The sequence below is a fragment of the Schistocerca gregaria genome, chromosome 2 (assembly GCF_023897955.1).
Source record: "Schistocerca gregaria isolate iqSchGreg1 chromosome 2, iqSchGreg1.2, whole genome shotgun sequence".
In the NCBI taxonomy this organism is placed as follows: domain Eukaryota; kingdom Metazoa; phylum Arthropoda; class Insecta; order Orthoptera; family Acrididae; genus Schistocerca; species Schistocerca gregaria.
The window spans coordinates 491,134,303-491,151,704 of NC_064921.1; the positions used below are offsets into that span (position 1 = coordinate 491,134,303).

The following is a 17,402-nucleotide window of genomic DNA, read 5'->3' on the forward strand; positions in this document are numbered from 1 at the left end:
GTAACCACTCTGACACAGGCCCTGCATTATGAACAGGTGCTCGATGGTATTGAAAGATGCAATCGCAATCCCCGAATTGCTTTTCAACAGTGGGAAGCAAGAAGAAGCAAGAAGCTGCTTCAAACATCAATGTAGACTTGTGCTGTGATAGTGCCACGCAAAACAATAAGGGGTCCAAGCCCCTCCATCAAAAACACGACCACACCTTAATACAACCGCCTCCAAATTTTACTGTTGGCACTACACACGCTGTCACATGACGTTCACCGGGCATTCGCCATACCCACACCTTGCCATAGGATCGCCGCATCGTGTACCACGATTCGTCACTCAACACAAAGTTTTTCCACTGTTCAGTAGTCCAATGTTTACGCTCCTTACACCAAGTGAGGCGTCGTTTGGCATTTACCGGCGTGATGTGTGGCTAATGAACAGCCTCTCGACCATGAAATCCAAGTTTTCTCGGCTCTCGCCTAACTGTCATGGCACTTCCAGTGGACCCAGATGCAGCTTGGAATTCCTGTGTATGGTCTGCCTATTACACGTTACGATCCTCTTCAACTGTCGGCTGTCTCTGTCAGTCAGCAGACGAGGTTGGCCTGTTCGCTTTTGTGTTGTACGTGTCCTTTGATGTTTCCACTTCACTATCACATCGGAAAAAGTGGACCTAGGGATGTTTAGGAGTGTGGAAATCTCGCGTGCAGACGTATGGCACAAGTGACATCCGATCACCTGACCACGTTCGAAGCCGGTCGGTGTGACCGTTCGGTTCTAGGCGCTTCAGTCTGGAACCGCGTGACGGCTACGGTGGCACGTTCGAATCCTGCCTAGGGCATGGCTGTGTGTGATGTCCTTAGGTTAGTTAGGTCTAAGTACTTCTAAGTTCTAGGGGACTGATGACCTCAGAAGTTAAGTCACACAGTGCTCAGAGCCATTTGAACCAATTGCACCACGTTCGAAGTCCGTGTTCCGCAGAGCGCCCCATTCTGCTCTATCACGATGTCTAATGACTCTGAGGTCGCTCATTCGCTCATATGGAGTACCTGGCAGTATGTGGCAGCAAAATACACGTAATATGAAAAACGTATATTTTTGGGGTTGTCTGGATACTTTTGATCGCATAGTGTAATTCGTCCTTGATATCCACTGGGTCGGAGTGAACGTCCGAGCTGGTCCCATACTTGTTCTATCGGGGGAATATCTGGGGATATTGGTGGTCGAGGAAGTACCCCAACATCACGGAGATAGTTCATAGAGGTATGGGCTATGTGTGTACTAGTATTGTCCTGTTGAAGGAAATGGTATCACGATAAGGTCGCATGAGCGGTAACACATGTCCGTGGCGTACCGTTGTGCCGCCAGAGTTCACTCGATCACTACCAACTATGTCCTGAAATCACACGATTGCTCTCCACATCATGGCGCCAGAAATAAAACCACTGTTTTCCCCAGTATGTTGGAAGAATGGGTCCCCCGCCCAGGTCAAAACCATACTCACCGACAATTGTTGTCTTGGGTAGTGGATGACCACATTGCGACGCTGAACATAATGAGGCGTCATTCTTCAGCAGTCCATGATACCCGGTCACGTCACCACTCCAAAACTGAGCCGTTTGTGTTGTGGTGTTATTGGCACCCTACACATGGGGCAAGAATTCCCTAGTGCGACTGCTTCAGTCTCCGACCAATGGAGTGGGATGAGACAGAACGTTGAGGGGGACCATTACTTGCTCTCTGATGGCAGTATTTAACGAAACGTATTCTGAAGCCTAAAGTAATTATGGATATATATTTTGTGCAACTAGAACAATTGTTATAATTTGTCATGTAGTTTTTCATTTCATTTGTCACATATTTAACCTAAGTTAAATAGTCTTACATCGCATTTTACTGAAACTCCACTGTTTTTAGTGCTAAATCACCTATTACCAACTGTCATCGTTGAAAACGATACTCGCTAGGTACACTACACATCAAATATTTGAAGTTGCACACCACACGTATTTACACATGTACCTGACAATAGAGTAACAGCCGAAAATCGATTTGTATAACAATAAATACTATGGAATATTACACCATTGTCGTCGATTTCTCATTCATCATGTTTGATAATTATTACTTACAGTTATAGAGAGCATAATGTATATTTCGGCCGATTTTAATGGCTCGTTTTCAGTATAACTGAACAGTACGATTAGTTTCGGCGTCCCTACTTCAGCAGTTCCTCCACGGCCATTTTTAGCTTAATGTCTTGCTTGTTGGAATGCTTTTCCATGCACAGATTTCTGCATTATTTGTGTGAGCTAAGTTATTTGTACAAAATTTCTCTAAACATGAAGTTACTTGCTTTAACGAAATATTAATATTGTTTTTTAGCGGTAAGATCGGTCACAGGGAGTACCAAAACGAATGTCTGTGGGGGCATCATTTGACTTTGTTGATAATATTCTGCGATTCACTGACAATATCTGAGTAAATACCATGGTAAATTTTCGGCAAAAGCAGTTCTCTACAAACAGATAGGGACCGCACACGGTGGTTCGCACGTAACTGTCTCAATTTTACCGCCAGAAACCGTAGGTCGAGTGCTTATATTTCCGAAGTCATCGTAATTATCCCGATCAACTACGGTATAGAGACGTCCGTTCATTTACGTACTAAATGGGTCCATATGTATCTTGATTACTAGAACCGTAGTTCAGAGAGTATTTTCATTGCTTCCGTGACTTCATTCTTCGAGAGAGTCCTACGTCTTGATTGTTCCAGGGGTATAACGAGAAATATAAAAATATGTTTCTATTTTTACAGATTACATCGGACTGGTGAACCTGCCTTCTCGCTCACAGGCGGGCAACAGCTTCGAGGGCCAGACCGCTACAGTCAGCGGCTGGGGCCTCAATACCGACAGTAAGTACACGCGTTCTACGTAGGTGGTGACTACTTTTTATACTTTTTACTGATTCCGTCTCATCCTGAAAGTTGGTGTGAGGGAATCGAATGTTGTTAGCGGTAATAGTTTGAAAATGTGAGTCAGCATTTATTGTATAGGTTGTCTCTTGTCATACAATACGTCAAATTTTCCACGATCAGAGTGAATTTAATGTAAACTGAGTAATGTCCTCAACGCAACACGTTTCATGGAAGTATCTTCTGGATCACTAAAATCAGTGGCGTATGAGATATGAAACGCGCCGACAGGCTTCCAGGAAAGCAATGTACTCATGCTGCGGCAGAAATTAAAAGCAGATAACGCTAAGAGCTACCACATGATCAACAAGACATGGCAATTTCATAAGTTGCTGACTGGATGCATCCACAGAACAATAGAAAAGAATATCAATCAGGTAGTGATAGAAAGTCACGAGCTATTCGAAATTTACATTTGAATATCTATCTTTAAAAAATCGTCATATGTGTCAGCTTGAATAAGATATTCAGAATTAGGTAGATAACCAAATTTAATGCAGGAGACACACTTTAGTGTAATATCTATCGAAACCGCATAAAGCTAATTGAAGTGAAAGAGTGCTACAGCTCATTAACATTGCAGCATAAAGTTTTTGTAGGTAAGTGAAAGACGAACCTCAATGCAAGTTCCAATTAAGAATATATAGATGTTATTTATGAGGTTCGTGGATGACAGTCTTGTCCTATGAGATATTTTACATACTGCGTATGTGCCCTGTTCGAGCATAGCTCTGGAAGGCCTGCAGTGCGTTATAAAGATTTGATACATAGGAGTTAGTACAACGGGACAATTACCGTCTGAATATGGATACACATGCTTAGCACTGGATCGTCTGCAAAAAGTTCGAACCAGGTTTGCTACATGTGATTGATCATTTAGAAGAATTTGCTGTGGGGTAAGACGTCCCTAGGGCAGAGCCGTAGGTGGTTGAGGGAAGGACATTAAAAAAACAAAAAATTATCTATATCAGTATCAAGTCATAGTTTTCAGGAGTTCCGAATGGTGACACTTCCAGTGACAGTTGACTGCTTGAGGTAGGGGTGGCATTAGGCAAAACTGACATGTAATGCTTAACTTCGAAACACTTCGAGAAAATTCCATTAAATATGACTTACTGTTGTTGTAGTCTTCAGTGGCAACACTGGTTTCATGCAGCTCTCCATGCTGTTCTATACTGTGCAAGAATCTTCATCTTCGAATAGCTACTGCAACCTATATCCTTCTGAATCTACTTACTGTATTCATCATTTGGTCTCCCTCTACGATATTTATCCTCCACACTCCCCTTCTATACTAAACTGGTGATCCCTTGATGTCTCAGAAAGTGTCCTCTCAATCGATCCCTTCTTTTGGTCAAGTTGTGTCAAAAATTTCTTGTCTCCCAAATTATATTCAGTACCTCCTTATTAGTTACGTTACCTATCCACCCAATATCCAATAATCTTCTGTAGCACCACATTTCGGAAACTTCTATTCTTCCTTTGTCTAAACTGCTTAACGTCCATGATTCATTTCCACACATGGCTACACTCAAGCCAAATACTTTCAGAAAAGGCTTCTTGATGTTTAAATCTATACTCGATGTTAATAAACTTCTCTTCTTCAGAAATCCTGTCCTTGGCATTTCCAGGCTATACTTTATATCCCCTCTACTTCTGCATTCTTCAGTTATTTTCCTTCCCAAATAGAAAAACTCTTCTACTAGTCTAATTTCTTTAGCATTACGTGATTTAATTCGACTACATTTCATTAACCTTGTTTTGCTTTTCTTGATGTTCATTTCATATTCTCCTTTCAAGACAATGTCCACTCCGTTCAACTGGTCAAGTAATTTGCTGTCTCTGACAGAATTACAACATTAATGGCAAACTTCAAGGTGTTTATTTCTTCTGCCTGGATATTAATTCCTACTCCTAATTTTTCTTTAATTTCCTTTACTGCTTGCTCAATATACAAATTGAATAACGTCGGGGATAGGCTAAAAAACTGTCTCACTCCCTTCTCGACCACTGCTACCCTTTCATGCACCTCTACTCTTATTACTGCCTTCTGTTTTCTTTTGTAAATAGCCTTTCGCTCCCAGTATTTTGTCCCTGCTACCTTCAGAATTTTAAGGAGAGTATTCCAGTCAATATCGTCAAAAACTTTGCCTTAGTCTACAAATACTATAATCGTAAGTTCGTCTTTCCTTAACCTTTCTTGTAAATCATAGGGTCAGTACTGCCTCGCGTGTTCCTACATTTCTCCGGGATCCAAACTGATATTTACCGAGTTTCTTCCAGTTTTTCCATTATTGTGTAAGGAATTCGTGTTAGTATTCTGCAGCCATGACATGAAACTGATAGGTCGGTTATTTTCACACCTGTCAGTAACTGCTTTCTCTAAAATTATTACTTTCTTCTTGAAGTCTCAGAGTATTCCATCTGTCTGCTGCATCTTTAACACTAGATGGAAGAGTTTTTTAATGGGTGACTGTCCCAAGGCTATCAGAAGTTCTGACGGAATATCCTCTGCTCCCGGGGTCTTGTTTCGACTTCGGGCTTTCAGAGCTGTGTAAAGTTCTCGCAGTACATATCTCCCATCTCATCTTCAACTACATCCACTTCCATTTCTGTAACGTTGCTTTCACGTTTATCTCCCTTGTACAGACCTTCTATGTACCCCATCAATCTTCCAGCTTTCCCTTTTATGCTTAGCACTGGTTTCGCATCTGAGCTCTTTATATTCGTACAGATGCTTCTTTTTATCTGTAATGGCCTCTTTAACTTTCCTGTAGACGGTATCTATTTTTCCCGTAATGAAATAGGCTTCTAAATACTTAGATTTATCCTCTAGCCATACCTGCTTAGCTATTTTGCACTTCCTGCCAATCTGATATTTTAGAGTTTTGTATTCCCTTTCGCCTTCTTCATTAGCTGAATTTTTATATTTTCTTCTTCATGAATTATATTCAATATCTCTTGTGTTATCCATGGATTTCACTAGGGTTTGTCTTTTTACGTATTTGATTCTCTGCAGCTATTTCATCTCTTAAAGTTATCCATTCGTCTTCTACTGTATTCCTTTCCCCTGATCTAGTCATCCGTCGCCTAATACTCCCTCTGAAACACCCAGCAACATTTGGTTTTTTCAACTTATTCAGGTCCCATATCCTCACTTTCCTACCTTTTTCCAATACCTTCAGTTTTAATCTACAGTTCGTAGCCAATAAATTGTGGTCAGAGTCTACATCTGCGCCTGGAAATCTTTAACAGATTAAAACCTGATTCCTAAATCTGTCTTGTCATTACATACTCAATCTGAAACCTCCCGGTGTCTCCAGGGCTCTTCCACGTAAGCAATCTTCTTTTGTGATTCTTGAACCAAGTGTTAGCGACGAATAAATTATGCTCTGTACAAAACGCCACCAAACGGCTTCCTCTTTCATTCCTTTTCCCCCGGTCCATATTCACCTGCTGTTTTTCCTTCTCTTCCTGCTTTCGAATTCAAGTACGCCAACACTATTAAATTTTCGTCTGAATAACTTCTTTTCTCTCGTATTTTCGTCTGAATAACTTCTTTTATATCGTATATATTTCTTCAATTTCTCCTTCTCCTATATAAACAACTTCTACAGTGGTGGGTGTGTGCTTCGTGTCTATCTTGGATACAATAATGCGTTCACTATGCTGCTCATAGGAGCTTACCCGAATTCCTACTATCTTATTCACTGTGAAACCCACTCCTGCATTGCCCTTATTTCACTTTTTATTTATACCCCGTATTCAACGCACCAGAATTCTTGTGCCTCTTGTCACTGTACTTCACTAATTCCCGGTATATCTAACTTCAACCTACCCATTTCCCTTTTTAAATTTTCTAACATACCTGACCGATTCAGTGCTCTGACATTCCACGCACCGATTCGTACAATATCAGTTTTGTTTCCCTGGTGGTGACATCCTCCTGAGTAGTCTTCGCCCGGAGATCTGAATGGCGGACTATTTTACCTCCGAAATATTTTACCGGAGCTGTATGAGCACGGGAAAAATTACAGCCATTCGCAGTACTAGCACAGCATGACCGTTTAGGTTGATGTTACAATGCCAGATCGGCCAATCATCCAGACAGTTGCTCCTGCAACTACTGAAAAGGCTACTGCCGCTCTTCAGGAACCAAACATTTATCTGGCCTCTCAACGGATACCCCTCCATTGTGGTTGCACCTGCGCTACGGCTATCTGTATCGCTGAGGCAGCAAGCCTCCCCACCGATGCCAAGGTCCATGGTTCACTGGGCTATATGACTTATTATCTCGATAAAACTGTGGAAACAGGACGTCCCGTAGTAATCCTTTGGGTGGGGTGACACGCTTTTTCCTATCTTTTTTAGGGTTTCACTCATCAGTCGGTAAAAGTGGAGCCCTTATAGCATTGTTTTCTTGCCCGTCTGTCGTAGTGCGCTTTACTAGACGCAGCATATTACCTGTCACTTCCAGTTACTCCCATCGCGGCATGACTCTGTACCTCAACAGCGAGGCGATAGTGTCCAAGGGGACTGCACAGTGAAATAACTGAGGATCACGACATGCCTCCTTCGCTGCTACATCTGCACTTTAGTTCTCTGCAATATTCATGTGCCTTGATGCCAAGCAAAAAGACCTCCCCCCACAGCCATTGTAGTTGGAGGAGGGTGTCTTGTATATTCTGTCCTACTTTCTCTACATCTACATCTACATGACTACTCTGCAATTCACATTTAAGTGCTTGGCACAGGGTTCATCGAACCACAATCATACTATCTCTCTACTATTCCACTTCCGAACAGCGCGCGGGAAAAACGAACACCTAAACCTTTCTGTTCGAGCTCTGATTTTTCTTATTTTATTTTGATGATCATTCCTACCTATGTAGGTTGGGCTCAACAAAATATTTTCCCATTCGGAAGAGAAAGTTGGTGACTGAAATTTCGTAAAAGGTCTCGCCGCGACGAAAAACGTCTTTGCTGTAATGACTTCCATTCCAACTCGCGTATCATATCTGCCACACTCTCTCCCCTATTACGTGATAATACAAAACGAGCTGCCCTTTTTGCACCTTTTCGATGTCCTCCGTCAATCCCACCTAGTATGGATCCCACACCGCATAGCAATATTCTAACAGAGGACGAACGAGTGTAGTGTAAGCTGTCTCTTTAGTGGACTTGTTGCATCTTCTAAGCGTCCTGCCAATGAAACGCAACCTTTGGCTCGCCTTCCCCACAATATTATCTATGTGGTCCTTCCAACTGCAGTTGTTCGTAATTTTAACACCCATGTACTTAGTTGAATTGACAGCCTTGAGAATTGTATTATTTATCGAGTAATCGAATTCCAACGGATTTCTTTTGGAAATCTTGTGGATCACCTCACACTTTTCGTTATTTAGCGTCAACTGCCACCTGACACACCATACAGCAATCTTTTCTAAATCGCTTTGCAACTGAGACTGGTCTTCGGATGACCTTACTAGACGGTAATTTACAGCATCATCTGTGAACAATCTAAGAGAACTGCTCAGATTGTCACCCAGGTCATTTATATAGATCAGGAACAGCAGAGGTCCCAGGACGCTTCCCTGGGGAACACCTGATATCACTTCAGTTTTACTCGATGATTTGCCGTCTATTACTACGAACTGCGACCTTCCTGACAGGAAATCACGAATCCAGTCGCACAACTGAGACGATACCCCATAGGTCCGCAGCTTGATTAGAAGTCGCTTGTGAGCAACGGTGTCAAAAGCCTTCCGGAAATCTAGAAATACGGAATCAACTTTAGATCCTCTGTCGATAGCGGCCATTACTTCGTGCGAATAAAGAGCTAGCTGCGTTGCACAACAGCGATGTTTTCTGAAGCCATGCTGATTACGTGTCAATAGATCGTTCCCTTCGAGGTGTTTCATAACGTTTGAATACAGTATATGCTCCAAAACCCTACTGCAAACAGATGTCAATGATATAGGTCTGTAGTTAGATGGATTACTCCTACCTCCCTTCTTAAACACTAGTGCGACCTGCGCAATTTTCCAATCTGTAGGTACAGATCTATTGGTGAGCGAGCGGTTGTACACTCCTGGAAATTGAAATAAGAACACCGTGAATTCATTGTCCCAGGAAGGGCAAACTTTATTGACACATTCCTGGGGTCAGATACATCACATGATCACACTGACAGAACCACAGGCACATAGACACAGGCAACAGAGCATGCACAATGTCGGCACTAGTACAGTGTATTTCCACCTTTCGCAGCAATGCAGGCTGCTATTCTCCCATGGAGACGATTGTAGAGATGCTGGATGTAGTCCTGTGGAACGGCTTGCCATGCCATTTCCACCTGGCGCCTCAGTTGGACCAGCGTTCGTGCTGGACGTGCAGACCGCGTGAGACGACGTTTCATCCAGTCCCAAACATGCTCAATGGGGGACAGATCCGGAGATCTTGCTGGCCAGGGTAGTTGACTTACACCTTCTAGAGCACCTTGGGTGGCACGGGATACATGCGGACGTGCATTGTCCTGTTGGAACAGCAAGTTGCCTTGCCGGTCTAGGAATGGTAGAACGATGGGTTCGATGGCGGTTTGGATGTACCGTGCACTATTCAGTGTCCCCTCGACGGTCACCAGAGGTGTACGGCCAGTGTAGGAGATCGCTCCCCACACCATGATGCCGGGTGTTGGCCCTGTGTGCCTCGGTCGTATGCAGTCCTGATTGCCGCGCTCACCTGCACGGCGCCAAACACGCATACGACCATCATTGGCACCAAGGCAGAAGCGACTCTCATCGCTGAAGACGACACGTCTCCATTCGTCCCTCCATTCACGCCTGTCGCGACACCACTGGAGGCGGGCTGCACGATGTTGGGGCGTGAGCGGAAGACGGCCTAACGGTGTGCGGGACCGTAGCCCAGCTTCATGGAGACGGTTGCGAATGGTCCTCGCCGATACCCCAGGAGCAACAGTGTCCCTAATTTGCTGGGAAGTGGCGGTGCGGTCCCCTATGGCACTGCGTAGGATCCTACGGTCTTGGCGTGCATCTGTGCGTCGCTGCGGTCCGGTCCCAGGTCGACGGGCACGTGCACCTTCCGCCGACCACTGGCGACAACATCGATGTACTGTGGAGACCTCAGCAATTCGGCGGTACGTCCACCCGGCCTCCCGCATGCCCACTATACGCCCTCGCTCAAAGTCCGTCAACTGCACATACGGTTCACGTCCACGCTGTCGCGTGGTATACAATCAGGACCTGAAGACTTGCCCGTATCAAGCGATTTGAGTTGTTTCGCAACTCCTAAGGTATCTACTTCTAAGAAACTCATGCTAGCAGATGTTCGTGTTTCTAATTCTGGAATATTCCATTCGTCTTCCCTGGTGAAGGAATTTCGGAAAACTGTGTTCAATAGCTCCGCTTTAGCGGCACAGTCATCGGTAACAGTACCTACGGCACTGCGCAGCGAAGGTATTGACTGCGTCTTGCCGCTTATGTACTTTACATACGACTAGAATTTCTTCGGATTTTCTACCAAATTTCGAGACAATGTTTCGTTGTGGAACCTATTAAAGGCATCTCGCATCGAACTCAGTGCCAAATTTCGCGCGTCTGTAAATTGTAGCCAATCTTCGGGATTTCGCGTTCTTCTGAACTTCGCATGCTTTTTCCGTTGCCACTGCAAAAGCGTTTGGACCTTTTTTGTGTACCACGGGGGATCCATTCCATCTCTTACCAATTTATGTGGTATGAATCTCTCAATTGCTGTTGCTACTATATCTTTGAATTTGAGCCACATCTCGTCTACATTTGCATAGTCAGTTCGGAAGGAATGGAAATTCTCTTTTAGAAAGGCTTCTAGTGGCACTTTATCCGCTTTTTTAAATAAAATTATTTTGCGTTTGTTTCTGATGTATTTGGAAGAAACTGTATTGAACCTAGCTACAACGACCTTGTGATCACTAATCCCTGTATCAGTCATGATGCTCTCTATCAGCTCTGGATTGTTTGTGGCTAAGAGGTCAAGTGTGTTTTCGCAACCGTTTACAATTCGCGTGGGTTCGTGGACTAACTGCTCGAAATAATTTTCGGAGAAAGCATTTAGGACAATCTCGGAAGATGTTTTCTGCCTACCACCGGTTTTGAACAAGTATTTTTGCCAACATACCGAGGGAAGGTTGAAGTCCCCACCATGAGTGGGGTATTTATTTGTTACGAGACTCAAACTTTCTCTGAACTGTTCCGCAACTGTATCATAAAAAGTCTGGGGGTCGGTAGAAGGAGCCAATTATTAACTTAATTTGGCTGTTAAGTATAACCTCCACCCATACCAATTCGCACTGAGTATCTACTTTGACTTCACTACAAGATAAACCACTACTGACAGACACAAACACTCCACCACCAATTATGCCTAATCTATCTCTCCTGAACACCGTCTGAGACTTCGTAAAAATTTCTGCAGAACTTATTTCAGGCTTTAGCCAGCTTTCTGTACCTATAACGATATCAGCTTCTGTACTTTCTATTAGCGCTTGAAGCTCAGGGACTTTTCCAGCACAACTACAACAATTTACAACTATAATTCCGACTGTTCCTTGATCCAAGCACGTCCTGTATTTGCCATGCACCCTTTGACATTGCAGCCCACACCGAACTTTCCCGAGGCCTTCTAACCTAAAAAACCGCCCAGTCCACGCCACACAGCCTCCGCTACCCATGTAGCCGCCAGCTGAGTGTAGTGAACTCCTGACCTATTCAGAGGAACCCGAAACCCCACCACCCCATGGCGCAAGTCAAGGAATCTGCAGCCAACACGGTCGCAAAACCGCCTGAGCCTCTGACTCAGGTCCGCAGTCGGTTCTGTCGACGATGCTGCAGATGGTGAGCTCTGCCTTCATCTCGTAAGCAAGACCGGCAGCCTTCACCAAATCAGATAGCCGCTGGAATCCAGAGAGAATTTCCTCAGATCCAAAGCGACACACGTTATTAGTGCCGACATGTGCCACCACCTGCAGCTGGCTGCACCCTGTGCTCTTCATGGCATCCGGAAGCACCCTTTCCACATCAGGAATGACTCATCCCGGAATGCACACGGAGTGCACACTGGATTTCTTCCCCTCCTTCGCCCCCATATCCCAAAGGAGCTCCAGTACGCACCTAACATTGGAGCTCCCAATTACCAATAAGCCCACCCTCTGCTGGGTACAAGTATTATAGAGAATGACGATCGCTCACAGAAACTGAATAGACAAGGAATTTTGCACTTGAAGCAGCATCTCATCTGCTCCAGTGCCCGCAAGACCGTATGAAATTCCACGTCGAAGGCAGTTAAGTCCCGAGGCTGCCGGACATTGCGGACTCGATCAACAGAGCAACAAACGCAGTCCTGTTTCGACGAATCCGCAAAGACAGCTGTAGAGTTGTGTTTCCCAGTTTGCAATGTCATAAAATAATGTGGTTAAAAACATATGCAGGAATGCAAACAGTCCTGCACGATACTAAATCTAAAATTGTTCTGGGCCTCTGCAGTAACCATGGTGGCTATCGGATAAAACCCTGGATTTGTGGTTATACATGCTCCATGCGTAGTAACTGCAGCAAAAGCTGCACACGGATGCCAAATGGTCATTGCGTTCGTGGGCGATTGGAGAGAAGGTGTAATCAGTAACCAAAAGTCGCCAAAACAGGACTATAATTGCAAATGCAATCATGTTCTGTATATCTGGTTCCAAACTTCCTGCACGTTTGACCCACATGTGCAGATTAATTGTAATTGCATGTTAATCGATACATACCAGACCGACTATATTTATCGGCGTCGGTATTATGTCTTCAAAGTCTCTTCTGTATTGTGTTGTTTTTTCGGTATCTTTAGCATACTGCCTAGTCAGATGCTGTAAGTCATTAAGTGCCTTTTGTTACTATTTGCTGACAGTATGTGAGTAATGTTACCTATCTCCCTCTCTCCCTCCCCCCACACCCTCCCTATCTCGCCCTATCTCTCTCTCTCCCTCCCTCCCTCTCTCTCTTTCTGTGTTTGTGTTTGTGTGTGTGTTTTATATCTATTGCGTTACGTGTTCGCTGTTTTTGTATGTTGTTTATTTTGTCTGCTGGCTTTGCATCGTACCGATTCTCCTGTGCAGTTCATTTTATCACGTTCAGTTCTTCTGTGTAGTCACGTTTGTTCATAGATGTACTGTTCAGTCTGTTTAATAAATATTTGAAATTGGTTTCTTTGTAAGTTATGGAGTGATTCGATTGGTTTTGAAGGCTTGCGCTGGTGCTTACAGATTTCATATAAATTTCCACCTCAGCCTTATTGTTTCTCTTGTGTATGGAGAGGTTTAAGACATTAAGCTTTTGATTTGTTTGCGTTTCAATGGTGATTCGTATTTGTGGGTGGATAGTGTTTATGTCATTATAAAGTTCTTTCCTACGGGAGTGTGATTCATCTTTTAGGCAAATTATATCATATATATATACGCTCACCCTGTAAAATTAAATTCTCTTCCCCATACTCAAGACCATTCACTATACTAGCTACCCATAATTCTCTCACTTACACCTCTCTCCCTCTCTCTCTCTCTCTCTCTCTCTCTCTCTCTCTGTCTGTCTGTCTTTGTGTCTGTCACTGTCTCGTTTCGCACGCGCGTGCTCACACACACACACACACACACACACACACACACACACACACACACACATGACATAAGAAACACGAACGTAAAAGAAGCACGTCACGCTCAAAGAAATGAGCACTACATAGCCACAAAACGTGAAATGGCGGTAGAAACTCTCAGCTTGGCAAACGAATCATACCAAATGCACGTGTAACGACAGCAGCAAAGGACATCACGCAGAATCGGCAGCTTTGAAACATTATATCAAAATAAAGAGGGATCAGTGGATCACTGTTGTCAGCTGCAGCGGGATGTTACGCGGAATCAGCGGCGACGAGCGAAAGTAAAATGACACTTGTAGCCACTGATTCCGCGTAACGTCTCGCTGCAACTGACAACAGTGATCCCCCTTTAATTTAAGAAATAACTTCCTTTATACGAGACAAACGAGGTACAAAACGCTTCAACATTAAAAACGGTATCACGCCAAATAACTTGATACATATATCGATTTCCCAGTCGGAATAAACAACAAACAAATAGAATAAAAAGCCGTTTCGTTGTTTGCAGATGAAAGTTGTAAATTGTATAGTAGATTTAAAGCTACCACCATACGTAATTAATAGCTTCGCGTGAGGTATGTAAACACATGTACATATTTATGTTATTTCCAAATTTACTATAAAACTAAAATCTTTATGCATACGGTAAATGAACAACTCCTAAAGTCTCAACTCTGTGATATAGACACATAAAAAAAAAAAGTTTTGCATCACCTCGGTTCCGAGAGTTCCGGAACCAGTACAGAAAATTGGAATAGTGCTCGACATAAACAACATTTCCGCCCTTGTTATTGTTCATGAAAACCACACACTGCATGTTGCACCACCATACAGCGCGACCTCCAGAGGTGGTGGGTCAGATTCCTGTACACACCGGCACCTCTGATACCCAGTAGCACGTTCTCGTGCATTGATGCATGCCTGTGTTCGTCGTATCATACTATCCACAAGTTCATCAAGGCACTGTTGATCCAGATTTTCCCACTCCTCAACGGCGATTCGGCGTAGATCCCTTAGAGTGGTTGGTGGATCACGTGGTCCATAAACAGCCATTTGAAATCTATACCTGACACGTTCGAAAGGTTTCATACCTGGAGAATATGCTGGTCACTCTACTCGAGCGACGTCGTTATCCCGAAGGTAGTCATTCACAAGCTGTGGATGGTTCAAATGGCTCTGAGCACTATGAGACTTAACTTCTAAGGTCATCAGTCCCCTAGAACTTAGAACTACTTAAATCTAACTAACCTAAGGACATCACACACATCCATGAACGAGGCAGGATTCGAACCTGCGAACGTAGCGGTCGCGCGGTTCCGGATTGTAGCGCCTGGAACAGATGTGCATGACGCGGGCGCCAATTGTCGTCCATGAAGACGAATGCCTTGCCAATGTGCTGCCGATTTGGTTGCACTATCTGTCTGAGGATGGCATTCACGTATCGTACAAACCGTTACGGCACTTTCAATGACCACCAGCGGCGTACGTCGACTCCACACAATGCCACCCCAAAACAGCAGCGAAATTCCACCTTGCTGCACTCGCTAGACAGTGTGTCTAAGGCATTCAGCCTGACCGCGTTGTCTCCAAACGCGTCTGCGACGATTGTCTGGCTGAAAGCATATGCGACAGTCATCGATGACGAGAACGTGATGCCTGTCCTGAGCGGTCCATTCGGCATGTTGCTGAGCCCATCTGTACCGCGCTGCATGGTGTCGTGGTTACAAAGATGGACCTCACCATGGACGTCGGGAGTGAAGCTGTGCATCATGCAGCATATTGCGCAAAGTTTGAGTCTAACATGACGTCCTTTGGCTGCACAAAAAGCATTATTCAACTTGGTGGCGTTGCTGTCAGGGTTTCTCCGAGCCATAATCCGTAGTTAGCGGTCATCCACTGCAGTAGTAGCTCTTGGACGACTTGAGCGAGGCATGTCATCAACAGTTCCTGTCTCTCTGTATCTACTCCATGTCCGAACAACATCGTTTTGGTTCACTCCGAGGCGCCTGGACACATCCCTTGTTGAGACGCCTTCCTGGCACAAAGTAACAATGCGGATCCGATCGAACCACGGTATTGACCGACTAGGCATGGCTGAACTACAGACAACACGAGCCGTGTACCTCCTTCCTGGTGGAATGACTGGAACATATTGGCCGTCGAACCACCTCCGTTTAATAGGTGCTGCTTATGCATGGTTGTTTACATCTTTGGACGGGTTTAGAGACGTCTCTGAACAGTTAAAGGGATTGTGTCTATGATACAATATCCTCAGTCAACGTCTGTCTTCAGGAGTTCTAGGAACCGGGGTGATGCAAAAATTTTTCGATGTGAGTATGTTTCAACTCTATGCTGTATGTAAACTAATGACAAACGATTGACACTTAACAATCGCTACTTTTACAAATCTAAATACAGAAGTTCAAATAATCCACCTGAGAGATTAATATGAAACAACAGTTTTTCAGAAATAAAATCTTTGGTGTGACGTCATAAGCGAATGACTGCGTGTGAGATCGCTCTCTAAGTTTTTTTATATATTTTTAGGTTTCGGATACATATTTTAACGGTTTTTGTGATAATATTTACTATATATGTGATTTATTAGAGGTTTATTCATTCACCTCTGCCTTTCTTGTGTTGTGACATGATAATTGTGAGTGTTTCGTAACCTCTTACCTGTGTTTACATTCCGCGCTGACCAGTTGCAGCTGTAGCGGTGCATCGAAAGCTAAGTACTAATTAATTGTTTGTGTATAGTGGTTTATTTATTTACTTTAGTAGTCTTTAACCGGTGTTTTTTGTGTTTTCTGGTAAAATAATTTCAGAAGAACCTTTTGGGAACTGTTTTCAGCTTCCTTACTGTGTAATTAGACGTTTGATTCTCTTTCTGTATTAGTCTTTTGTTATATTCACATTTGTTGTTTATTAATACTGTTAATAATAGTAGTTACTTCCCTTGTAGAATAAGTTTGTGATTATTGTAGTCAGTTTTTTAACATCTTCTTATTGTAGTAGCGGAAATTAGAAAAAGTAAAATTTTACCATGAGTGAGAAGTGTGGGCTTTGCCGTAGGTTCGTGAGTAGTGGATTGCGGTGTGAGACTTGTTCGAAGTATTTTCACCGGGGGCAATGCAGTGGGGAAGCCAGTGGGCATTCTGGTGACATCCTCTCCTGGAACTGCAGGTCATGTAGCAAGAGTCAGTTAATAGAGGAGCAGGAGCGTAAGATCTGTGCCCTTCAGGTGCAGTTGAAAAACGCACAGGAGGAGCTAGATAGGATTAGGAGGGAGAAGAGGGTTGGGGAATAGGAGCTGGCTGTTGGCAAGAGATCTGCTAGGAGAAGAAGATTTTCAGATAGTTTTACTATTGATATTTACAATAGATATGACCAACTGTCAGAGTCTAGTGGAGAGGAATCTCTAGTAGCTGTAGATGTAGGAAGTATGCAGCAGACCTCAGTAGTTACGGTGGCTAGAACAGTTGCAAAGTCGAAGAGGAAGAAGAAGGTTCTGCTGTTAGGTAGTTCTTATGGCAGAGGTGTAGGCCAGCAGTTGCAGGAAGTACTGGGGAGTGAAGACCAGGTCACCAGCATTGTGAAGCCTAATGCAGGATTGACTCAGTTGACTGTTAACATAGTGGGGTTATGTAGGGATTTTACTAAAGAGGATCAGTTAGTGATAGTGGGTGGGGCTGGTAATAGTATTGGTAGGGATGGGGAGTATGACATAGATGGTGACCTGG

The 17,402-nt window shown here is 43.9% G+C and overlaps 1 protein-coding gene across 1 annotated transcript in view; it reads left to right on the top strand.

The window, feature by feature from the left end:
• The window catches only part of LOC126327933 (brachyurin-like), a 54,204-nt gene that overhangs the window by 21,408 nt on the left and 15,394 nt on the right, over nucleotides 1–17,402 (top strand). The window contains exon 5 of the mRNA XM_049995931.1: nucleotides 2,812–2,910. Coding sequence (XP_049851888.1) covers nucleotides 2,812–2,910 — 99 coding nt within the window. The remainder of the gene's footprint in view (nucleotides 1–2,811; nucleotides 2,911–17,402) is intronic.